A 25,611-nucleotide genomic window follows, 5' to 3' on the forward strand; every position below is an offset into this window, starting at 1 on the left:
TAATTATGGGATTCCTTTAACTAATTAGGGAACTCATTATAAAATTTTTGTGCTTAAATTGGAAAATATATTAATTACAAAAACATTAATATATAAAATAAAATTACAAAAAAAATATTTTTTATTAATGTCATACACCAACATTAACAAGTTACGAATCTCACTTTTGTCAGTGTATAAAGATTATATTATATGATCATTGATGATAAAGCTATCGAATTACAAATTTATTAATTTAATTATATCAAATTTTATTGAATACAATTTTTTTCTTAGAAATAATTTCAAATTTTATGATATAAATCCGAATACAATGTAAAATATATTATTTATGTTTAAATCATAATTAATTAGTCTTCATTCCACAAAAAAAAATAATAATTTTAACATTCATTATCCAAGTTTTCAAGGGATTTATGATTATTTTTTATTATTATCTAATGTTGTCAAAACGTAAATACTTTTTCTATCTGTCATGTTATCGATTATAAAGGGGTAGAACTCATTTCAAAAGCTAGTTTAAAGAAGAAGGGAAACAATCACATATATACACCATAATAGTTCACCAACTTGACGATGTGGGACAAATACAATTCTATCACTCTCCTACGCTCGAGTGTAGAACAAAGATCCAAATCATTATCATCCAAAACAAACTTGGCTCTGATACTATAAATAAACGGGTTTAGGTAAAACTCACATCTCAAAAGTTGGTTTGAAAGAGGATGTGAGCATTTATGATTATTTTTCGATTATCACTAATGTTGTCAAACACAAATGAACGATTTGTAGATTATCATTTTTTACAAATATTTTACTATCATCTCATATTATCGCTTATAAAGGAGTATAACTCGTTTTAAAAGCTAGTTCAAAGGAGGAGGGAACAAAATCACATATATACACCATAACAGTCACCAACTTGACGATGTGGAACAAATACATTTCTATACACTCTTCCTCACACTCGACGTGCAGAACCAAGATCCAAACTCATTATCATCAAAAACAATACTATAATAAACGGGTTTAGGTAAAACTCACTCTCAAAAGTTGGGTTTAAAAGAGGAGTAAAAATTTAATGATTATTTTTCGATGATCGTCTAATGTTGTCAAACACAAATGAACGATTTGTAGATTATCATTTTTACAAATACTTTTACCATCATCTCATATTATCGCTTATAAAGGAGTATAACTCGTTTCAAAAACTAGTTCAAAAGAGGAGGGAACACAGTACATATATACACCATAACAGTTCACCAATTTGACGATGCGAGACAAATACAATTTCTATCACTCTTCTCACGCTCGGCGTGCAGAACCAAGATTCAAACTCATTATCATAAAACTTGGCTCTGATACTATGATAAAGGTGTTTAGGTAAAACACTCTCAAAAGTTGGTTTAAAAGAGGAGTGAGCATTTATGATTATTTTTAATATGGCTAATTTTGTCAAACAACAAATGAACGATATGTAGATATCATTTTTTACAAATATTTTACTATCATCTCATGTTATGCTTATAAAGAGGTATAACTCGTTTCAAAAAGCTAGCTAAGGGAGAAGGAATCACAATCACATATATACACTATAACAGTCACCAATTTGATGATGCGAGACAAATACAATTTCTATCACTCTTCCTCACGCTCAGCTGTGCAGGACCAAGATCCAAAGTCATTATCATCCAAAAACAAACTTGGTTATGATAAATTGGTTTATGTGTCACACTCTATGATGCAATGTCTAATCAAGAATTTCAAATTTACTCCGAAAATATTTGCGAATAACTTCTCCGGCAGCATCCGCAACTTTATTGCCGACTTCAGCGAAGAGATCGAGGTCAGGTTCGCCGACTCCATTAGCAGCGACAGCGTGGTTAGAGAGGTTAGAATTAGAAGCCATAGCGGAGATTTTAGCGGCTCTTGATTGAAGAGAGAGCGAAGGACGCCTAAGCGCGGGAAGCTGATGAATAAACGAGAGAGCGTCGTCGTTTTGACGAAGATTGAGTGTTCGGCCGTTGTGGAGAGAAGTGGAGGGAAACAATGTGAGAGGTCTGAAGGACAGGGAGAGGAAGTGAAGTTGAGAGTGCATTTGAGAAGGAAGGGTTTAAATAGGCGGGAAAAGTGGGAGCGTTGAGAGGAGAAGACTGAACGGAAGTGACCACTGACGACGTGAGAAAGGAACCCGCACGCAGAGACTGTCTCAAAGAGTGAGTGCTTTGGAGTTTGAATTAGTGGAAGTTGACGTGTTTTGCACCGTTGGATTTCCAGATGATGAGGCTCTTTTTTTTTTTTTTTTTTACAATTTTGAATTTTAATAATTGTTTAAACTAATTATTTATACAATTGTTTAATACATGTATAATTTCTTTTCTATTTTTAATCTATAATTTTATTATTTTAAACTATTTTTAATGGAAATATAAATGAAAAAGAGAAATATATATGCATAATAAGTTAGTTAAATAAAATATCTTGTCGATTTTTTTTTCGATAACAGGGATATTGGGTCATTTTACATGTATCTTAACTAATCTCTAAAGTCCATTAAATATCCTATAAACCTGAAAGATCAAGGTGTCGATTTTTCTTCTAATGAATTCGAACCTCATAATTTTAAGTCTTATTAATTTTTTATTTTTTAAATAGTAAAATTATTGACTAATATTAATTTTTTTTAAATAATAATAATAAAGAACTATCATCATTCCTGATAAATATGAGTAAACGTCTTTTTTCCACCCAAATAATAGTTTAATGACACTTTTCCGCCCATATACTTTTAAAAAATATCATTTTGTTATCCAAATTTATATTCCGTTTTCGATTTCGACATCGTTACGACCCTACACCACCACCATTCTCTTCCCCGATTATTATTCATTAAAACTCCTCAAACTCAACTCTCGCCGACCCCGCAAATCACTAGCAATCAAGCAATTAGAGTTTTCGTAGTCGTCCCTTCCAAGTTAAATTTCGATCAATCACAACCACCAAAATTCAACCTTTCACCATCAAAAGATTCATCGGCCTCCCATCTTCAAAAGCCCTAACAATTTGGACCGAGTTTGTTCTTTGTTCGACTCCCATCTTCAAAAGTTAAATGTCATTAACCATTATTTGGGTGGAAAAAAGTCGTTAACTCAATAAACAGCTAGTTAAAACCCACAGCCTCAAAACATTTAACTTTCAAATGAGTTTAGGTAGAACTCAAACCGAAGAACTCGTTCGAGAAGAAAGTCCAACCATATATATACATCATATCACCCTATCAAATTAGACGATGTAAGACAAATACAACTTTGAACACGAAACAAACTTGTAAGTATTATCGCATATTATAATAAATAAATAAAATCAAAATCATTCATTGAATACAACCAAAAGCAACTATCTAAGAAAGGAAGGTGCGTCTCTTCGTCATCCTCCAACAACCACCCACCATGGAAACAAGTAGTCTACGTGAAGGAGAGGGAAACGCCAATGGAGGTGAATGCATTTCGCTGTCACTCCCATGTTTCATGGGAGTGGAGATTCACTTTATATATAAAAGCTTTATGGCCATGCAATCAGAAAGAACGAAATAATGAAATAATAATAATAATGGAAGTCTTATGTAGTCCAATTCACCATTGTGTAGTCATCACAATATATAACATTAATGGGAGATGACAATACATTATGAAGTTGACACATATATGTATATGTTATGCCTGAAAAGGTAGAACTGACGTGGAGCCTCATCAGTAAAGGATGGTCAGAGCTCATAGGGATTCGGTGTTGTCCAGGTGCGGCTACGTCGCATCTAGCGCAAGTGGTATGGTTCCTGTCAGTGCAGCAGGTGAATGTCAGGTCAGCAAACAACTGGAGATCGCCCACATGTTAAAGTCATGCTTTAATCGAGGAAAACCCTCGGGCAAGTGACCAATGGGACACAAAGAAATGATTCGCACGGCACTCACCCACTTGCAGTTTTTTATAATCATTATCTTGAACTCTCCCACTATAAATAGAGGACTTCCCTCTTATTTTCAGGGATTAGTTAATTTTACACTTAAATAGCTCTCTCTCTCTCTCTCTCTATTGTATTCTCTCTCTAAACTGTAACTCAACTCGCTAAACGCGACCTGACCTCTCTTTCTTATTAATACAATAGCAGTGGACGTAGGATTTGCTTTTGAGCATCTGAACCACTTTAAATATTACTCTTCATTTTCTGTTTAATTCAATCCCCTTATATCACGTGTGACTTCTAAGTCTTTTAGCATTTTACACGTGCGAGTAATTGATGTAAAAATCAAGCATCAACAATATGTATATATACTGATTCACTACGTATTATGTCTATAAGCTTTTCAACAAAATTTTGATTATGCAACAGAACGAAGATAGACACTAAATACACTCTAACATAATAGTTCGAATCCACGACAAAATAAGAGATAGACCGATCAATTTTATGGGTTAAAATAAAAAATTTATTTTAAAAACATGTAAAATGGATTTTTACAATGATATAGCTAGTGATGGCAATGGGCTAGGCCGGGATCGGGTACCCCTTGGCCCAAGCTTAAGCCCAACCTCATGACAAAGGCTCAAGCCCAGTCGGGCCCGTCACGGTTATGATAGGTAAAGCCCAAGCCCGGCCTGACGGGCTTTTTGTAACCTTAGGCCCAGCCCAAGCTTGCCCATTTTAATAATGTGAATTTTTAAATATTAATAAATTTTAATTTTTTTTCATATTTTTAATTCTAAAAATAGTTTTTAAATATTAATTTATTTTTGAATACTCATCAAATGGGATGAGATTATAGTTTGGGAAAAATGAGTATATATATGTAGGATAATCTTGTAATTAAATACATAGTATAAAGATAATTTAGTAAAATTAATACTAAAATTGTTAGACCGGGTCAGGCCTAAAGATATACCCAAACCCGGCCCATACTTGAGATCGGACCTTAAAATCAGGCTCAGGCCCAAGCTCAAGCCCGCGAACACCGGATAAAGCCCGACCTTTTCGGGTCGGGTCTCGTACCCTAAAATATCGGGCCCATTGCCATCTCTAGATATAGCATGAGATATTTCAGTACACCTTGAAATAAATATTGACTCTTACTGTCTTACATTACCCCCTGTTTGTTTAACTTTTCCAACCCTATTGTGTTTTACTATTTTATCATAAAAAATGAAAAACGTGTTTGTTTTAATATTATTTAAAATCCGATCATATTCTATTCAACTCAAAACATTTAATAATTACATTTCTCAATAAAAATTTATAAATCAACAAAAACACCTCTACCCACCCAAACAACAATCACTTGCCAAGATATGACGAGCATCAATAGCCAGATCTTTGGCTATAAATCTTGCCATTTCTGGCCAGATCTATGATCCATGGTGGATCTGGCCAAAAACGACCAAATCAGCTCACAACCAGCCAGATCTAACCGATCGTATATCATTCCAACAACTTTTAGCCACCGTCCGACGGTGATGATCGGCTACCGACAATCAATTGAGTGAGTGAAGGTGTTTTTATTAATTTATAAACTTTTATAATTGAGAGTGTTTAACTAAATTAAAAAATGTAAAGGGTTAAAAAATAATCTAAATATTTTTCAAAAATATACCCAATACATTTATCTTAGAATCTTATTCTATTTAATTAAATACTATCCTATCCTATTCAGAAAATATTATTAAAAAAACTATATCAAACGGAGCCTTGAACTTCTAAAAGATGAACCCCACCATGAAATGGTAGGCAAATAATATTACACTAAAAAAAATAACAAGATCTTGAAGCAAAATTTAACAATATAAACATTGTGAATTGCAGTAAACATCCATACAAACTTGATCTAACCTTATTAATTGCTGCAACTTAATTATAAGCTAGCTCAGTCCTGTGCCCTAATGGCACACAGCTAGTTGCAGTTTTAAGTTTCAACCAGAACATAAACAAAACACACATCGATCTTAGCACAAAACAAAGCTTATCATAGACACCACAATCCAATGTACAAGTTGATATATATATATATATATGTTTTACGTAAACGTATTAATGGGAATGATGACCAGGAAGTTTCTCCTTGATCTTCTCCATCATACTTTTCTTCTCATGATGCTGCTCTTGCTGGTGGTGTTGTCCTGGAGCGGTGGTGGTTGTGGTAGTGGAAATGATTGTAGTCTGTGAATGCTCCTCCCTGTTCTTCCCACTTGCCCCAAGTTTCTCTTTTATTTTCTCCTTCAGTCCCTTCTTCCTCCTCCCTCCTTGCCCATCATCCTCAGACTGCGTATGCATGCACCAAGGCAATTAATTTTAGAGTTAAAAAGATTAAAAAATAATGAATCAGAAGGTGCATGGGGAATATATATATATATATGTCTCACCGAGCTAGAGCTTGAACTGCCAGAGCGCTGAATCGTCTCTCCAGCACCCAAATGCTGATCACGCTGGCGCTCATGTTCCAACTCTTGCTTCAAATCTCGACGCTCATGTTGACCTTCCCCACGAAACAGCTGAGCCTGAACTCCTACATCATGAACACCACCAGGCACATGAGCAGCAGCCGGTGGAAAACCAACACCAACGCCGTGGACTTGGCTCGTAGCAGTAGGTTCACCTTTGGTGAGAGCAACACCAGTAAGTTGCATGGGGTTACCGTATTCGTCGGTTAACTGAACTGGGTTCCCGTGTTCATCTGTCAGCTGAATTGGGTTCCCACATTCATCACGTAAATCTGCCATTTTCGATTTGGAGAGAATTTATTTGTTGTATATTTGGATATTGGATGAGCATATTCAGGCTTATTGGGGGACTTTAAAGAGTGAACGTGATCCAGTGACGGTGTAGCAAGAGAGTAATGTTGGTTTTTGCATGTCAATCTGGTGTCTACACGTAATAATCGAGTGAAACACGAAACATTCAGGCTATGTTGCCGCGTAGCAGCAATGAGGCCAGGTGTCGTTTGTTGGATTACTAACGATTTCCATCGTCTGATGATATTATCCTGATTCCTGATCAAACTTGTTGGATCGAAGCATGAAAGGCCAAAAACAACCGCCATGAAATGGATTATTTGAGCACCGCCTCAGTTTTCAGGTTGCATTGCATGACCTTGTTCCTTAAGTGCCCTACAAGAGGTTAATATGAATTAGTGAGGTCAATGAAGATGCACACATTATCTAATAGGTTTAGGTCCTGGCCTGGCCCGATCGGTTGAACCGGGACCTTGAAGCCTTTATCAGGTCGGGTTATACATTTTTCTATTAATTGAAACCTAAACATTAGAACATCAATCCGTAAACAATTAAAAGCTATAATATTAGGGATTTTAAAGATCAATAACCGATGAGTACAATGGTGACAACTTCAGTGAATCCGATGAGTGAATCGATCAGAAATCGCAAAGCTATGTGCTGACGCTAACAGTGGTGTTCGAGGTGTTTTGCAAGATTTTAAACCTATAAGAACTTACATGTAATTTTCAAGAATATTTTTTGTTAAATTTTAAACCTTTAGACATCTGTTTGACCCGTCGATCAAACCGGTTAAACCAGTCAACCGGGGACCTAACCACTCTGCTGGGTTATACCCCGTGTTAGGTTTTAAACACTGCATGAGAATGAATGCTATGAGCTAGTAACATTCATGGCTGCACACAATGGGAAAGCATAAATGGCTAAAACCATTAATCTATCTTAAAATAATATTTGGAAGATAAAAAGACGATCAAATAGAGCATATAACAAACTGAATTTCAATTTATCATACAGAGGGTCCCGTATTTGCTTTAAAGTGACCAATACGTTCTCCATTTACAAAGGAGATCACCCAAGACGTCATCCAACAACAAACCCATCAAGGTAAGGTTACAATCCAGCCAGCCAGCCAGCCATACAGAGGTTTCAAATTCAATAGAATAAAATTCATTTTTGTCCAAGCAAGAAACAAATTTATCTGTACAGTAGAGGACCAATAGTTTCACAATGCATTTTCATTCTACAAACTTCTTTCTTTTGCATAATTACCCCCTTTATCTATTTCTTTTTACTTCTGTACAAAGTAATTCCAGTAACTAATTCTGTTTAAGTTTCCAAGTCTGTATGAAGATTTGTTCTTTAAATATCTGAAAAAGGGCCACCACTCCTCATCTAACTGAGATTCCAGAAAGGATCAAACATTGGCATCTGTAAACATGCATGAAACCTTCTTTAGAAAAGTTGTGAAGAAGAAAAGAGGGATAGATATACTAACTTTTGGTGAGTCCAAAGGTTTCAACATCAATTTGTATGAATGATGTATGTGTGTGCATGTGTCAGTGTGCAGTCCCCAGAATATCTGGTAAGCGCATAATGAGAAAGGTATAAAATTTTAGCAATGATGCCAAAGCAGGGAAATGGCTAATTTTAGTGTACACTGAGAAATGCAACAAGAGAAAAATTATCACCTCTTTACAGGGAGAAGCAGTTCATGTTTTGCTAGATTTGGTCCAGAAAAGCCCCTTCTTCCATGTAGAATGATTTTCTGATGGGGACCTACTCCCTTTTGATCCCAAGGAGAAGTGTCGCATCAAGAAAGGCTTTCCTAAGGAGCTTTTCATGCTGGAAGTGGAAGCAATCTTGGAACTCTTTCCTTCATTTTGACTACTTTTAAGGTGATCCAACATGAAAGAGTTACGATCAAGATTGCTATCCACAATCCGGTTCCTTGATCTCTTGTTACTTCTAGCCTTTGATTCCATCTCCGATTTCAATGCTTTTTCAGACAACTTAAGGGTTTTTTTCTCCCCTAAAATACAAACTGGGCATGCAGGGTCATACTTGTGAATCTCAGCAGTTATATTCTCCAAACATTCAGCATGAAAAACATGCCCGCAGGTTAGAACTGCAACCACAGCAAGCTCTGACAACAGCTTAGAGCAAGCACCGCATGTTTGCTTATCAATAGAAGCAACAGCTGAAATTCGGCTATTGGATCTGGTTATCTTCTCATGACTAAAGCCCAAGGACTCGTTATCAAAAGACCACCTTTCTTTATGAGATGTGGCCATGAGTTCAGAAAAGGCATGCATGGACCAACCATCTGAAGACCCAGCATGGGAGCCCCCAGTTGATTCATTGCTCCATGATGGGATCACTGGCCTTTCTTCACTAACGGAGTATCCATTCAATGACTTCAATCCTGAGATCTGGCTATCAGATACCTGCCTTAGGAGTGGATGGCCAGGAGAATGACGGGGCCACTTTGGTGTGGATGAACTGGTGGGATACAGATGATGTTGGGATGATAAAGGGGATGCCAACAACGAAGAAGTTGATGGCACTGAAAATGATAATTTTGGGGGAGATGGATGTGAAACTGCTGAGGATTCTGAGGACTCCTTAATCTGATACATAATTAAGATTAAAAAAAAAAAATCTCAATGCGGAAACTTAAAGTAAAAGAATCTAAATCATATGAAACTAGCCTTTCACAAAAATCATAAAATAAAATAAATAAAAAAATACCTGTTCCAAGCTCACATCCATAGAGACATTTCTTGAAATAGATTGATCTGTCATATATATGTAAAAAAAAAAAAATATGTAAGATTACCATAGTGAGCTTACTAAAAATGTAAGATCAAACCTAGCAAAAAGAAATTTGACAGGTAACTTATTTTAGTATCCAGATATGACAAACAGAAAAAGGTATTTACTGAGTTCAGGGAGTCCTACAATGGATGATTAATGGCAATCTTAGTCTTTATAAGGAGTATTGTCACTCCACCTAATAAACTAATTGTTGGGGTTGGATACCTAGGCTTATACAAGGTATTGCAGTATCTTATTTCTCTTCTTAATATTTGCACTTAAAAACTTACTACAGTAGACCCAACAGATTATTAATAAAGGACATACTTAGCTCTGGGCCCTACAAAATTTAAAAAATACCGCTCTGTTTCACAATATAATACTAACAAAACAGAGGGTAGGCATCAAAATAATCTTTGATTATACAATGACCAACAACTGAATTATACTAACAAAACAAAGGATGGGCATCAAATGAACTCTCCAATTATACGATGACCAACAAATGGCGCCATAGATAAGGCTCAACCATTTGTAGCTCCTCTATTCATTAAGAGATGCCTCTGACATATTAAAGTTAAGCATAGCACATGGCACCAGATAGAGACAGATTTTCCATGCATGTTAAAAACTATAAATTAAAAGTGTTAACTTTTCTAGAGCAAACTATAAAAAAAAGATAAACCCAAACGTCTCAAAAAACTCCAAGTTGGTGTCATGATTGCATGACTCCAACAAGTCATTTTACTTTAGGCTGCAAAGAAGAAATTGACCAGCTTAATAAGTTTCACTCCTATGAGTAAAGGGTAGGAAGAGGAAAAGAACAGAAAAAAATTCCCAAATTAACTAGAGAAAACTTTTGCCTCATGTTTATGTTCTTTATTTGTCTTTTGCAAGTCAACATCCAGCTAAAGGAATTTCAATTAATAATCAACCTTAAAAATTATTAATTGAGATTCATGTTTTACTCTAATTTATGTTTTAGTCTTGATCACATTTTCCTCCTTTTTCTTTCAACATCTAAGATTATTGTCCCGATACATAGATTTCCTTATCTAGCAAACTTAAAGTTGAACTCCGGTGGAATCTCATGGTCACTCAGACGTGATAGGTATTGGAGCCATTAACAAATATCATGCTGCAAAATCCAATGGAATCCACGGCTCCTCCCAAGCAACTATCTAAACAACAGGTCCTATAACATAGAGGAGTAGAGGTGTACAAAACTAATAAATGGTCCAAAGTGAGCATAACTATGCCAACTCTCAGGCTATCTGTGATTAAAAAAGCCTTTGAGACATTCAAATTTATAAGATACAATAGGCTAGGTGTCTCTCAATGAGTACATATATCAGCGGTTGATAACTGGAAAATTTCCTAGAAAAATTGTCCGTCAAGTCATTTTGGTTTAGCTAGATGTTTGTTGACTCTTGCCTAGTCTACATGAGTTGCACTGATATGCTAATTGCATGTAAGATCACGATTTTGTTACCCTAATATTACATTATATAGCACCATGTAAAAAGACTAACTCAACTGTTAATTTCCATTTAAACACACACGTTAACATTACACCAGAGCAACATCAGGAAAGTGTACCTGAATTTGGAGTCCTCACATTCCCAGCAGTAGTTCCTTCAGAAACTGGGGACTTTTGCCATGTAAGTCTCGGACAACTATCTAATGGACTTCCCTCCTCTGATGCATATGCCGATTCATATTTTATATCTGATCCATCATTCCGACTTATTCCATCTGAAAACCAAGTTACAGAAGTCTCCTCACCAGCTACTCGCCCTCGGTTATCCCATCGAAAGCTCCATGTTGGTGAATGCCGAACATTCCTATGCAAGAGCTCACTACCCACTCCACTTGTTATACGCTTGTCTCTGGCAGCAACACAGCAAGCGGACCCCATCCTCAAACACAACTCAATATAAACTTCGACTGAAAACCTAAAATTCTCACTCACATCCTCCAAAGTTTTAGCTTGAAATGTAATCCACACACCATTCTCAGAAAAAAAACCCAGGTATTCTTTTCTTCTGAAATTAAAATAACATTGAGAATCAATCACTTGATAATTAGATAACCAGAATATACCAAAACAAGCAAGTGAAAAACAGACAAAAAAAATTCCAAACCCTTAAAAGAAGAAAGAACCAAAAGCCCATTCGATTGAAACTTCCATGTCGAAAAACAATACTTACTAAAACCCAAACGATAGATAGTACCCATTTAATAATTATGAAGTGACACTCAAATGAAATGTAAAACACTTCCAACAATATCGTTTTTTCAGTAAAGATGATTAAAAAAGAAAAAAACTTACACTCACTATTCTTCAAACCAGCCATCACCAACAACAAAAAACCGAAATCAAAACACAAAAATAAAAACTGAAAAACACTTGCTCTAAATTAAAATAGTGACCAATCAAGTATCGGTTCAATCTGCTACTCTTAAGGAGACTACAGAGTGAGTCTAATCAAATCTAATAAATAATTTTTTTTTTTTTTTAAATGAAATCTAATTTTAGAAACCATTAAAAAAATTAAAATCCAATTCGGAGGGAGGTCAAACAGATCCGCAATTCACGCCTCAAAAACGGCACTTACAGTCAAAAACACACTATATATTTCCATCAAAACGAATATAAATTAATTTAAAAAAAATCGAACATGATTAAATACATTCAGTCATCAGCTTATCGTCATAACAGAAACAAATCAAAAACCAAAAACCAAAGCTTTCTCCGTATACAGACACGAAATAACCGGACCTGACGAGATTGAAATCGCCGAACCGTATCCCTAAGTGTTAGTCGATCTCGAAACGGCGGCGTTTTGGAGAGAGAACCAGAGCCTTTTTTTCCGAGAGACTGAAACTTGATTCTTTGTTGCAGTGAAGAAGGAGAGGGAAGGAGTGAGGTCGTTTTAGACGGTTTTTGGAACGGCGTTAGAATCTGTTAATGAACACACTTTCCCCCCGGTCTCCTGCCGTCACTCTAAACGGCGCTAAGTGACGTCTTTAGCGGGCTTATGCGCCACGTAATGTGTTCTACCTTTATTCTAAGTAAATGCTAAAATGGGAAAAAAAAACAAAAGAAAGTTAAATTAAATGAAGTGAAAGCGTGATGCTGCTTTATATGGTTGTACTTTTGCAGTCGCATAATAAGGCTGCGTTTGGTAAAGCATTCTCCGAAAACGTTTTCTGATTTTCTTTTTCAAAAATTATGCAATATCAATCTAAACCCAAAAACGATAGTTCCTTTAACCATGAACGTATACTAAATTCTAAAAGGGTTTTAACAAAAATAGAGATACGGAGGCTTAGGAATGACAAAGTAATGGTCTTATTTTGAATAAAAAAGTAATACCGAAGACTATAACTCAATAACGATACATATACCTTTCATATGACATAAATAAAAGAGTGTATATAGTTTAAGAATATTTTTTTTTTTTTTTTTGTGACCAGAGTGTTTAAGTCTGTTTGTGCGTACTTCAACTAATCTCCGAAATCCTAAAGTTAACAATTGAATAAACCTCCAGTTACCACTCCTATTAACAACCGAGATAAATCGAACTCAGAACATCTTAGGTAATACCATAAAAGTCCCTATTCAATTACTCGATCACCCAAGAGTGGTTAAGAATAGTCCTAATCTTATTCGTTTAATAGTTTATTCCTTAAAATTGAAATAATCTCATGAAATACAATACTGACATAAACGACGTTAAAAAATACGTAAATAAACTCTCTTTATTAAACTCTTATTAAAGTATTTTTTGCTCGTCTATGTTTATCTTCTCACTCAACCCAAACCAATAATCAAACCACCCAAAAATATTTCTCTAAATTTTTAATTAAAAAAAATTACTAACTTGACGATAAAAAAAATCCCTAAAAATTATAAGCTGGTGGTGAAAGTGTGCTGTGTGTAATTGTACCTTGTAGTTCAGGCGTGAACAGAATGTGACACGAAAAGAGTTCTAAAAAGGACTAATCACTGCTGCTTTCTTCTATCTTACGCGGAGTGCGTAGTACGCATTCCATGCTTTTCACGCCGCTCGAAAGTTATTTTATTTATTTATTTATTTTCATATTTTATTTTTTCCACAAAAGAGATTCTTTTACAATTAAAGTCAATCGTTCGATGTTTTATTCGTAAGGTTTTGGATTCTCTCCACCATTAGATTCTTTGCTCCAGATAGCGATGGAAATAAAATATTATAATATATATATATATAAGAATAATTATGGGATTCCTTTAACTAATTAAGGGAACTCACTTATAAAAAATTTGTGCTTAAATTGGAAAAATATATTTAATTACAAAAACATTAATATATAAAATAAAATTACAAAAAAAATATTTTTTATATAATGTCATACCCAACATTAACAAGTTACGAATCTCACTTTTGTCATTGTTATAAAGATTATATTATATGATCATTGATGATAAAGCTATCGAATTACAAATTTATTAATTTAATTATATCAAATTTTATTGATATACAATTTTTTTCTTAGAAATAATTTCAAATTTTATGATATAAATCCGAATACAATGTAAAATATATTATTTATGTTTAAATCATAATTAATTAGTCTTCATTCAACAAAAAAAAATTAATAATTTTAACATTCATTATCAAAGTTTTCAAGGGATTTTATGATTATTTTTTTATTATTATCTAATGTTGTCAAACACGTAAATACTTTTACTATCATGTCATGTTATCGATTATAAAGGGGTAGAACTCATTTCAAAAGCTAGTTTAAAGAAGAAGGGAATACAATCACATATATACACCATAATAGTTCACCAACTTGACGATGTGGGACAAATACAATTTCTATCACTCTTCCTCACGCTCGACGTGTAGAACCAAGATCCAAACTCATTATCATCCAAAACAAACTTGGCTCTGATACTATAATAAACGGGTTTAGGTAAAACTCACTCTCAAAAGTTGGTTTGAAAGAGGAGTGAGCATTTTATGATTATTTTTCGATTATCATCTAATGTTGTCAAACACAAATGAACGATTTGTAGATTATCATTTTTTACAAATACTTTTACNATAATATATATAAGAATAATTATGGGATTCCTTTAACTAATTAAGGGAACTCACTTATAAAAAATTTGTGCTTAAATTGGAAAAATATATTTAATTACAAAAACATTAATATATAAAATAAAATTACAAAAAAAAAAATATTTTTTATATAATGTCACACCTAACATTAACAAGTTACGAATCTCACTTTGGTCATTGTTATAAGATTATATTATATGATCATTGATGATAAAGCTATCGAATTACAAATTTATTAATTTAATTATATCAAATTTTATTGATATACAATTTTTTTCTTAGAAATAATTTCAAATTTTATGATATAAATCCGAATACAATGTAAAATATATTATTTATGTTTAAATCATAATTAATTAGTCTTCATTCAACAAAAAAAAAGAAAAAGATTAATAATTTTAATATTCATTATCAAAGTTTTCAAGGGATTTTATGATTATTTTTCGATTATCATCTAATGTTGTCAAACATGTAAATATTTTTACTATCATGTCATGTTATCGCTTATAAATGGGTAGAACTCGTTTCAAAAGTTAGTTCAAGGAGAAGGGAACACAATCACATATATACACCATAACAGTTCATCAACTTGACGATGTGGGACAAATATAATTTTTATCACTCTTCCTCACACTTGGCGTGCAGGACCAAGATCCAAACTCATTATCATCTAAAACAAACTTGGCTCTGATACTATAATAAACGGGTTTAGGTAAAACTCACTCTCAAAAGTTGGTTTAATATAAGAGTGAGCATTTAATGATTATTTTTTGATTATCGTCTAATGTTGTCAAACACAAATGAACGATTTGTAGATTATCATTTTTTTACAAATATTTTTACTATCATCTCATGTTATCGCTTATAAAGGGGTAGAACTTGTTTCAAAAACTAGCTCAAGGGAGAAGGGAACACAATCACATATATACACCATAATAGTTTACTAACTTGACGATGTGAGACAAATACAATTTGTATCACTCTTTCTCACGCTCGGCGTGCACGATCAATATCCAAAGTCATTATCATCCAAAACAAACTTGGCTATGATAAATTGGTTAATACGTCACACTCTATGATGCAATGTCTAATTTTGATTGAATGATTGAGTTGAGGTCAAATAGATATACGTGTCCAATACTTTGAAGTAACAATATCTTTGATGTAATGGTTTTAATGCAACCCAACAAAATTAGACATCGAGTTGTATACGTAAACGCCAAATTTGAACATAATTAAACACTATGTGGTTGGTGTTTTTAGTCAAAGGAAGTTGAGCTTTTATTTTTCCCGATAATGTCGTCAGATTTGTCAAAACTTGATAGGTGGTGTGGGGGGAAAGTGGAGGGTTGAAATGTCATTGCACCGTTGGGGTGGATTACTTAGTCTTAATCAAAGTGTTGGCGTTTGTTGTTTAGAGACGCCTCAAATAATTAAATTGTAATATCATTATCAATTGTGATGAGGTAGATTACCAAGTGTTATGGGCTAGCAGTTTCATACCCAAAAGGCTAATCTATTAGGTGAAGGGACTTCCCTCATTTATAAGTCTAGGACCTCCCCAATATGCTTCCTATGTAGGATTCATTACATTATTCCCCACCCAATACTATGACGCCCTCGTCATAGGTAGAACCCCATGCCTAACATTGAAAGACAGATCGAGTCTGCTCTGATACCACTTGTCACGGGTTAGGAGTTTCACACCCAAAAGGTCAACCTATTAGGTGGAGAAACTCCTCCAATTTATAAGTCCAAGATCTTCACATTACGCTTTCGATGTGGGATTCGTTACACAAGGCATAAAAGGAAACCATTTTCAAACCATATTTGATAGAATTTGAAGTCGCCTGACTTCTCACCAAGTACGACATTGTTGAATAAGAGAATTATTATCCTTTCTTATAAACTAGTAAGCTTAAACATGAATAGTCGGTGTGAAACTCCAACATTTCTCTTCGCGATCAAGCTCATATGTTGGGTCAGTCTTGTTAATGGAGATAGTTTGTAGCTCTAATTCCTTACCCACTAGTTAAGTACTCAGTTCAATTGGGTCTAACTCTGATACCATAATATAATTTAAAGTGTGTCTAACTCCTCAACCAATAAGACCTTATTGGGTGAAAAGTCAAGTTCACCTCAAATTCTATCAATATTCTCTAAAAAGAAAAATACTTATGTGCATCTGGTTGTAATACAATTTACCTGATGAATATAATTATACTAATGTAACATATTCTCGTTCGAAGATTGCAACGTAATAGAATACATAAAAAACTTTCTCGTCCAAAAGAAATCACCTCTTTAGAAAAAAAAAATACCCTCATTGATTTATTATTATTATTTTTTAAAAAGCTTTTATATATTTTAAATAAATACTATACATTAAATAAAAAATAATTTGATTTATGCTAAAAAAATACTTTAAATTTTAACAAACTTCTTATACAAAATTAATGATTGAAATGGAGATGGGTTTGGGCAATTAGGCCCACAAGTAGAGCTATGCTTTAACATTATACCCAAAATCAATTTGTAAGGCCCCGTTTGGGGTCCAATTAATGGTTGAAAGTGCTTTAATAATATTTATGTTATCCTATCAAACAAAGTGTCGGAAATCAATATATAATATAAATAATGTTGTTATTCAATTGTTCATCATATCCCAATTTAGTTATTTAGTTGCCATCATCTAATCCTTGGAGAAAGATTATCAATAAAATATAGAGTTGACGACATGTTCCCACTCAAAAAATGGCTCAGTGACAAATTCATACCCACCCACTTTTTAAATAACTTTTTAGTACCCAAAACACAATTTTGCTAGTAATTTTCGTTGCGGTGAAGAGCAAAATGGTTAAAAGTTTGTTATTAGTGAGGGCAGAATGGTCGTCGGAGAGGAGAAAAGAAAAAGGGACGGCACACGTTAGCAGGTCGCAGTCAACGATTTTTTTCCATTTTTCGGCAGATCCCAACGTCCAAAATCACTTCCGAGACAACCCACAGAATCCTCATCACCTCCTCTACAAAGCCCAAGCCTCATTTGCCGTCATCATTCACTATTTCCCACCAACACCTCCATTCACATGGCCTACTCTTCAAGCTGGATTTTCGGTCATTTCTGGTGTCGAAAATCCACCCTGAAACTCATTGCCTCCTCCATCCTCTTCCCTGAGCCTCTCTCACCCTTAATTTGTTTACCTTCAGCCCAATGCACCTGCGAATCGCTGCCTGATTTTTTGCGTGATTTCCCATCTTTTCGGCCTTTTTCTGAACGATCCAGTCACCCAAAACGCCCCTTACAACCACCGTTCGATTGCCCACCCTCTACTCTTCAAAACCCACCCCTCTCCTAACCCTCTGTGCTTGCCATTTGTCGCCTGTGTCCAACTCTTTCCGCTGTGGGACAGTCACGATTTGTGGCTGTTTCCTCCGCAAATTATTGGGTTTTTGGTGCTCGATTAGTGGGTTTGATTGGTTGCATTGGTGTTGTGTTTTTTCCGACCACCATTCTCTCCTAGATCACTCCAACCTCGCTGCCCCCAAGTCGCTCACCACCTGTTCAATTTACTACCACACTCCAGCTCCCAACATCCAACTGTGACAATTGCTGACGATGGAAGAGGCTAAGAAGAGAAGAAAAAAAAAGGGTTTTTTTCGTAAATCATTTTATTTTCCAAGTACTAAAAGGGTATTCAAAAAGTGGGCGAACATGAATTTGTCAATAGGCCATTTTTTGGGTGGGAACTTGTCGTTAACTCTAAAATAAATAATAGAAATTATAAATCATTCAAAAACTAGTGATGATAATTAACTAATTAAAGAGCTATAATTCAATTTAATTCTCTAATAATTAATTTATTTAATTAACTTTAATTATATGGCCTCCCCTTGAACAGGGAAATTAAAGTTATGGCACAAAAATGATTTTGTTTCTAAGTATACAATCAAGTTGAAGCTTTTAAAAGTCAAAAGGAAATAAAGCTAAATAATATTTTGTAAATTAAAAGTTGAAAGAACTAATTAATTAAATGCATGTGGGGTGTAATTAAGGTTAAGTAGATCTCATATTATTTCTTTTTCATAACTTATTCAATTCGAGTACCTTTTTCTTAAATTTTATGCTAATTTTCTAATTATTTTAAATTTACTTTCAATGAACACTTTTATTATTGGTCTTTCAATTTAAATTAAATGGCCAATAATTTATATACTAATCAGCTTGAATTATTATATAATATGATATCAAACCCCAAAACTTAGATAAATAAATATTACCATCAAATAAATACTAGGGTTAATAACAATAATCCTTATTAGGTATAATTTAATAACAAAAATCTTCCCATGGTTATAGTAATAAGAAAAAACCCCTTACCGTTAAGTTTTTGGTGTTAAAGTAAACGATAAAAGGATAATAAGGTAAATTTCTATTAATCTATCCTATCATAAATTCTAACGATTTACTAAAGGGCTATTAATAATAGATGAATTTATATCATTTCTGAAATTTCGAGAAAAAATTTGTTATTTGATTAAACGTCAAGGAGTCGAGAAAAAACCTATAGTAATAAGAAAAAACCTTTTACCGTTAAGTTTTTGATGTTAAAGTAAACGATAAAAGGATAATAAGGTAAATTTCTATTAATCTATCCTATCATAAATTCTAACGATTTACTAAAGGGTTATTAATAATAGATGAATTTATATCATTTCTGAAATTTCGAGAAAAAATTTGTTATTTGATTAAATGTCAAGGGGTCGAGAAAAAACCTATAGTAATAAGAAAAAACCTTTTACCGTTAGTTTTTTGGTTAAAGTAAACAATAAAAGGTAATAAGATAAATTTCTATTAATATATCCATCATAAATCTAACTATTTACTAAAGGGTATTTAATAATGAATTTATATCATTTCTGAAATTTTCGAGAAAAATTTTTTTATCGATTAAACGTCAAGGTCAGCCTGAATTATATACTATCACACTGCATTTAACTCCTCTTTTTGTGAAAACACAAACAATATGAATAGCTATGTTGAATCTGGAGATATTATTCAGCAGTCTCTGGTTTTTCCGTCATTTAGGCAAAAAATCAGAAGCGGCGGCGTCAGCAGCCGGAGATGAAAATTATCACCTGATGAAAGAACATATATATAGAAGTACTGTAGCAATTTGCCTACCAACATATGCATGCAATCTGCAGAAACTGCAACATATATATATATATATACCTGATAAAAACAACGATTAAACTATATAACATATCGATTACTGGGATTCAAAACTTAGTTTCTGCATCTTAATATACAAACGATCAGAGACATACACATATTTATATATGCGCTATTTGTAATATATATATATATATATTATATAGAAGCTAATTATAGTAGTAGTAGTGGCTGCTGCATACATGCAGCTCCTTATTTACTTAATTACTACTTGGCGATCGATCAGGCTGTAGTGTAGCATGCCATTAATTGACCAAGCTTGATGATGGATTTTGAGATGATGATGATGTTTGGATGAGCTTGAAAGGAGGCTTAACAAAGTTGGTGCTGGATCGTATCTGCCATAGTCTTTTGTGTTTACCTTCAGCAGCCTTTCATGTATTACACTGATCACTTCCTCATTTTGTGATGGATTCTCCTATCAAAGTCAATAAATTACCATTAAAATTATTAAATTTTACTGTATGAGCATTTGAACTGAATTGGTTGAGTTAGGTTTATGTTAATTTGTCTGCCTGACTAATTAAAGATCTCTTGTATATTACACTTCACTATCACACACAGGAGATCTTCAAGCTCTTTCACTGAAATAGAGAGAGAGAAGACAAAGAGAACTTAACGTACACAGAAACACACCAACACAAGATGACAAAAACAGGGCAGGAATGATGAAAACTGGGAATACTTCTTTCAAGATCTCAAATTTTTTATTGATTTACTTCATCAATTTCTTGAAGTTTTATTTCTTTTGTTCCCCTTTCATTTTTCAGTTGTAAGATGTAAGCTGTAAGCTGTAAGTCATAGATGTGATGCATCAAAGACTATATATATATACATACACACAGTACCAGAGATACAAACCTCATGAGTTGCCTCCACTGCCACGCCCAACTTATTCACAGAAGTTGATATTCGTCGGCCTGCAAAATTCAATTTATTTAACCATATAAATGGCCACCATCTTCTCTTGTCTAACCAACTTTTAAACACACATGGTAAGATATATATATATATATATATACATTCATTGGCTTTGAAAACCCTAAGAAAGTAACAAGGTATCAGCATGTAACATAGAAACTTGGGTTATTAATATAATTTATAGGTTGAAGCCAATCTTTTGAGATCATGTTGATGAGCTTCAACTTCGACTTTAGCAAAAAGCTGACAATGCGTGCATGAGTTTGTAGCTACCAAAGGCTGCAGCAAAGACACAGAAAAAAAAAAAAAGAACTACGACTGAACCCACCTGCCAAACAAGTTGATAAAAGTGAAGCTGAAACCAGAAGGAACAGAAGACTAATCTTCTTGATCAGAAGCATGGAACCCATTATTTTGTGTTAAGCAAACTTCTTCAACTTTTTCTTTTCTTCTTGCTAGCAGCTGATATTTTTTCTGATTCAAGAGAGATCAGAAATATGCAAAAAAAAAATGATATATGCTTGATGTTTCTTATCTATATTGCAAACAGCATTATTAGGGTTTAAAATAAGCTACACTCTAATTGGTAATCTTAGTGATAAACTGAAATTGATTGTTTAATATTCTATATATATAAAGAATTTGATCTACCTGCTTTTGTGTTTTATATTCAAAATAGCTAGGAAAGGTGAAAGCACATCGCTTTTCTGTTGTTGGGGCATGCACTAAGTCTTAGAAATTAGTGGATTATTTTACTTCATTTAGATAACAGTATGAAGATTACCCTCTTTGAAATCTTCAAAATACCCCTTCAATTCTATATTTCATAATCCAAATATCATTCCTAGTAACAAGTATCATTCAAATATAATGAATCATGTTCAAATAAGTTTGAATTGTTTTTCGCATAACGAATAATCCTCAAGGGAGACTAGCGCAATAACCCACCGCCACAGTCTCCCAATTAAATCTGGGATGCTCAGATGGAGAATCGAACATGAGACTATGTGTATATCCACACTATCCTTAATTCGTCCTAATCATCTAGGTTATCCATGGATGAGTTTTCAATATATGTTGATATAAGTAAACACTCCAAACCACCATTGGGTGGCCTTCATGAGCTTCCGAGTTCAAATCTTCAAAGGCTCTAATAGGGGTGACCACTGAGAGACTTACATGACCGTCAACTTCAAGATCTCTGAAGATTAGTTAAAGTGTGCGTAAGTTAGCCCAGACACCAAAAAGAAAAAAGAGTAAACACTCGATCAATTGTTGGAGCCCTGTTTAGGAATTTAACAAAGTCAAAAAGAGAGATTAGTTAAAAAAAAAAAATCCTTTATGGATTAAGCTGAAAAGGGGGGGTTGAAGAAGTAGAACCAAGTTGGAAAATGAATGGTGAAATGGGGTCATGTTTGTCCTTGTATATGTTTATGAGGGAATTAAAAAGAAGAATTAGGTGGGATAAAATAGCTTTAATGGATGAGTAGTGCTTCCAGTTATCCTTAAAGACAAAGACAACGCACCAAATACACGAAGTGAAAGGACAATGGTGGAGAATAAAGAGAAGGGCACTGTGACTTTTGAGAGGTTTTAAAATATCCATTTCTGTCTTCTCTTTTCTCATTTAAAGTGGTGTTAGGAAAAGCATGCTCGATCGGCTTCCCCTAATTTATGTTAACCTGCCTTTGCTTTTTCCCCTCTTTAACATTCAATAATTGGTCTCTCTATCTATTCTCTTCTCTTCCATCAGTCATCTCATTATAATCTGAATATATATATATATATATATATCCACAATGAATAAAATATGCTCTTTGCATATCTCAAGATTGAATTTGTTAGGTTTGTCATCCCGCATTACTTTTTAAGACGAATTTTTTACTTTGTATGACGAAAATTTCCCTCACCCTTTTTTAAATTTCTTGTAGTGGTTCATCACTTAGTAATTTTAGCACTATCTAACCGATCTAGGTTGAGGTTTATATGCATTATTTGTCAGCAAGCATGCCATTCATATTTGTGGTGTCTTTTCGTCACTAAGCTCTCCAAGCAGAAAATTTTTAGCTGTGCTCATAATTTTCTTTTATTAGATGGCGTTAATAAATCTACTAACCATTTCCAGCTGTTGTTCCCCTCCTAAGGGCAAATTCTTATGCGTTACTCACTCATCCATCACTAGAAACATCACTTCATCAACACAACGTCAAGTGGTCGAGAAAAAACCTATAGTAATAAGAAAAAACCCTTTACCGTTAAGTTTTTTGTGTTAAAGTAAACAATAAAAGGATAATAAGATAAATTTCTATTAATATATCCTATCATAAATTCTAACTATTTACTAAAGGGTTATTAATAATAGATGAATTTATATCATTTCTGAAATTTTCGAGAAAAAATTTGTTATCTGATTAAACGTCAAGGTCAGCCTGAATTATATACTATCACACTGCATTTAACTCCTCTTTTTGTGTAAACACAAACAATATGAATAGCTATGGTTGAATCTGAGAGATATGTATTCAGCAGTCTCTGGTTTTTCCGGTCATTTAGGCAGAAAAATCAGAAGCGGCGGCGTCAGCAGCCGGAGATGAAAATTATCACCTGATGATAAGAACATATATATAGAGTACTGTAGCAATTTGCCTACCAACATATGCATGTAATATCTGCAGAAACTGCAACACATATATATATATGTATAATATGATATACCTGATAAAAAACAACGATTAAACTATATAACATATCGATTACTGGGATTCAAAACTTAGTTTCTGCATCTTAATATACAAACGATCAGAGACATTACACAATATTTATATATGCGCTATTTGTAATATATATATATATATTTATATATATAGAAGCTAATTATAGTAGTAGTAGTAGTAGTGGCTGCTGCATCTACATGCAGCTTCCTTTATTTACTTAATTACTACTTGGCGATCGATCAGGCTGTAGTGTAGCATGCCAATTAATTGACCAAGCTTGATGATGGATTTTGAGATGATGATGATCAGTTTGGGATGAGCTTGAAAGGAGGCTTGACAAAAGTTGGTGCTGGATCGTATCTGCCATAGTCTTTTGTGTTTACCTTCAGCAGCCTTTCATGTATTACACTGATCACTTCCTCATTTTGTGATGGATTCTCCTATCAAAAGTCAATAAATATAACCATTAAAATTAATTAAATTTTTACTGTATGAGCATGTGAACTGAATTTGGTTGAGTTAGGTTTATGTTAATTTGTCTGCCATGACTAATTAAAGATCTCTTGTATATTACACTATCACTATCACACACAGGAGCATCTTCAAGCTCTTTACATGAAATAGAGAGAGAGAAAGACAAAGAGAACTTAACGTACAACAGAAACAGCACCAACAAAGATGACAAAAACGAGGGCAGGAATGATGAAAACTGAGGAATACTTCTTTCAAGATCTCAAATTTTTTTATGATTTTAATTAATCAAGTTCTTGAAGTTTTATTTCTTTTGTTCCCCTTTCATTTTTCAGTTGTAAGATGTAAGCTGTAAGCTGTAAGTCATAGATGTGATGCATCAAAGACTATATATATATACATACACACAGTACCAGAGATACAAACCTCATGAGTTGCCTCCACTGCCACGCCCAACTTATTCACAGAAGTTGATATTCGTCGGCCTGCAAAATTCAATTTATTTAACCATATAAATGGCCACCATCTTCTCTTGTCTAACCAACTTTTAAACACACATGGTAAGATATATATATATATATATATACATTCATTGGCTTTGAAAACCCTAACAAAGTAACAAGGTATCAGCATGTAACATAGAAACTTGGGTTATTAATATAATTTATAGGTTGAAGCCAATCTTTTAAGATCATGTTCATGAGCTTCAACTTCGACTTTAGCAAAAAGCTGACAATGCGTGCATGAGTTTGTAGCTACCAAAGGCTGCAGCAAAGACACAGAAAAAAAAAAAGAACTACGACTGAACCCACCTGCCAAACAAGTTGATAAAAGTGAAGCTGAAACCAGAAGGAACAGAAGACTAATCTTCTTGATCAGAAGCATGGAACCCATTATTTTGTGTTAAGCAAACTTCTTCAACTTTTTCTTTTCTTCTTGCTAGCAGCTGATATTTTTTCTGATTCAAGAGAGATCAGAAATATGCAAAAAAAAAATGATATATGCTTGATGTTTCTTATCTATATTGCAAACAGCATTATTAGGGTTTAAAATAAGCTACACTCTAATTGGTAATCTTAGTGATAAACTGAAATTGATTGTTTAATATTCTATATATATAAAGAATTTGATCTACCTGCTTTTGTGTTTTATATTCAAAATAGCTAGGAAAGGTGAAAGCACATCGCTTTTCTGTTGTTGGGGCATGCACTAAGTCTTAGAAATTAGTGGATTATTTTACTTCATTTAGATAACAGTATGAAGATTACCCTCTTTGAAATCTTCAAAATACCCCTTCAATTCTATATTTCATAATCCAAATATCATTCCTAGTAACAAGTATCATTCAAATATAATGAATCATGTTCAAATAAGTTTGAATTGTTTTTCGCATAACGAATAATCCTCAAGGGAGACTAGCGCAATAACCCACCGCCACAGTCTCCCAATTAAATCTGGGATGCTCAGATGGAGAATCGAACATGAGACTATGTGTATATCCACACTATCCTTAATTCGTCCTAATCATCTAGGTTATCCATGGATGAGTTTTCAATATATGTTGATA

General features: G+C 33.7%; 4 protein-coding genes across 6 annotated transcripts; all 4 read right to left on the bottom strand.

The window, feature by feature from the left end:
* Positions 1-5,828: 5,828 nt before the first annotated feature.
* Positions 5,829-6,797, bottom strand: LOC116110118 (late embryogenesis abundant protein). The gene is made up of 2 exons (XM_031396348.1): positions 6,409-6,797; positions 5,829-6,307 (listed from the first exon to the last, which is right to left on the bottom strand). Exons 1-2 carry the CDS (start codon positions 6,763-6,765, stop codon positions 6,077-6,079), a joined length of 588 nt encoding a protein of 195 aa, XP_031252208.1. The 5' UTR covers positions 6,766-6,797; the 3' UTR covers positions 5,829-6,076.
* A 218-nt stretch (positions 6,798-7,015) lies between these two features.
* On the bottom strand, positions 7,016-12,596 carry LOC116110117. 3 transcript variants are annotated; one of them, XM_031396346.1, is made up of 5 exons: positions 12,377-12,596; positions 11,194-11,639; positions 9,529-9,575; positions 8,469-9,407; positions 7,016-7,152 (listed from the first exon to the last, which is right to left on the bottom strand). In XM_031396346.1, exons 2-4 carry the CDS (start codon positions 11,510-11,512, stop codon positions 8,490-8,492), a joined length of 1,284 nt encoding a protein of 427 aa, XP_031252206.1. In that variant the 5' UTR covers positions 11,513-11,639; positions 12,377-12,596; the 3' UTR covers positions 7,016-7,152; positions 8,469-8,489. The 3 variants fall into 3 exon arrangements, with proteins under 3 accessions (XP_031252206.1, XP_031252205.1, XP_031252207.1); XM_031396345.1 differs by lacking the exon at positions 7,016-7,152 and adding an exon at positions 7,748-8,208 and having other exon boundaries at positions 12,377-12,593; XM_031396347.1 differs by lacking the exon at positions 7,016-7,152 and adding an exon at positions 8,224-8,359.
* A 7,538-nt stretch (positions 12,597-20,134) lies between these two features.
* On the bottom strand, positions 20,135-21,465 carry LOC116110169 (protein CASPARIAN STRIP INTEGRITY FACTOR 1-like). The gene is made up of 3 exons (XM_031396394.1): positions 21,188-21,465; positions 20,800-20,858; positions 20,135-20,356 (listed from the first exon to the last, which is right to left on the bottom strand). Exons 1-3 carry the CDS (start codon positions 21,267-21,269, stop codon positions 20,135-20,137), a joined length of 363 nt encoding a protein of 120 aa, XP_031252254.1. The 5' UTR covers positions 21,270-21,465.
* A 2,126-nt stretch (positions 21,466-23,591) lies between these two features.
* Positions 23,592-25,132, bottom strand: LOC116110187 (protein CASPARIAN STRIP INTEGRITY FACTOR 2-like). The gene is made up of 3 exons (XM_031396409.1): positions 24,857-25,132; positions 24,471-24,529; positions 23,592-24,013 (listed from the first exon to the last, which is right to left on the bottom strand). The coding sequence occupies exons 1-3, from the start codon at positions 24,936-24,938 to the stop codon at positions 23,879-23,881; spliced, it is 276 nt and encodes a 91-aa protein (XP_031252269.1). The 5' UTR covers positions 24,939-25,132; the 3' UTR covers positions 23,592-23,878.
* Between the last annotated feature and the right edge of the window lie 479 nt (positions 25,133-25,611).

This window comes from Pistacia vera, unplaced genomic scaffold, assembly GCF_008641045.1.
Source record: "Pistacia vera cultivar Batoury unplaced genomic scaffold, PisVer_v2 Contig598, whole genome shotgun sequence".
Taxonomy (NCBI): Eukaryota; Viridiplantae; Streptophyta; class Magnoliopsida; order Sapindales; family Anacardiaceae; genus Pistacia; species Pistacia vera.

Bases quoted from the DNA above. Each gene is read 5' to 3' on its own strand.
- LOC116110118 (XM_031396348.1), bottom strand. From the start codon at position 6,765: ATGGCAGATTTACGTGATGAATGTGGGAACCCAATTCAGCTGACAGAT. The intron at 6,308-6,408 runs GTGAGACATATA...ATGCATACGCAG, and splicing joins GCAGTTCAAGCTCTAGCTCG to TCTGAGGATGATGGGCAAGG.
- LOC116110117 (XM_031396346.1), bottom strand. From the start codon at position 11,512: ATGGGGTCCGCTTGCTGTGTTGCTGCCAGAGACAAGCGTATAACAAGT. The intron at 9,576-11,193 runs GTACACTTTCCT...TATATATGACAG, and splicing joins TGTGAGGACTCCAAATTCAG to ATCAATCTATTTCAAGAAAT. The intron at 9,408-9,528 runs GTATTTTTTTAT...ATTATGTATCAG, and splicing joins TGGATGTGAGCTTGGAACAG to ATTAAGGAGTCCTCAGAATC.
- LOC116110169 (XM_031396394.1), bottom strand. From the start codon at position 21,269: ATGGGTTCCATGCTTCTGATCAAGAAGATTAGTCTTCTGTTCCTTCTG. The intron at 20,859-21,187 runs GTGGGTTCAGTC...TGAATTTTGCAG, and splicing joins TTTATCAACTTGTTTGGCAG to GCCGACGAATATCAACTTCT. The intron at 20,357-20,799 runs GTTTGTATCTCT...TGACTTTGATAG, and splicing joins CAGTGGAGGCAACTCATGAG to GAGAATCCATCACAAAATGA.
- LOC116110187 (XM_031396409.1), bottom strand. From the start codon at position 24,938: ATGGGTTCCATGCTTCTGATCAAGAAGATTAGTCTTCTGTTCCTTCTG. The intron at 24,530-24,856 runs GTGGGTTCAGTC...TGAATTTTGCAG, and splicing joins TTTATCAACTTGTTTGGCAG to GCCGACGAATATCAACTTCT. The intron at 24,014-24,470 runs GTTTGTATCTCT...GACTTTTGATAG, and splicing joins CAGTGGAGGCAACTCATGAG to GAGAATCCATCACAAAATGA.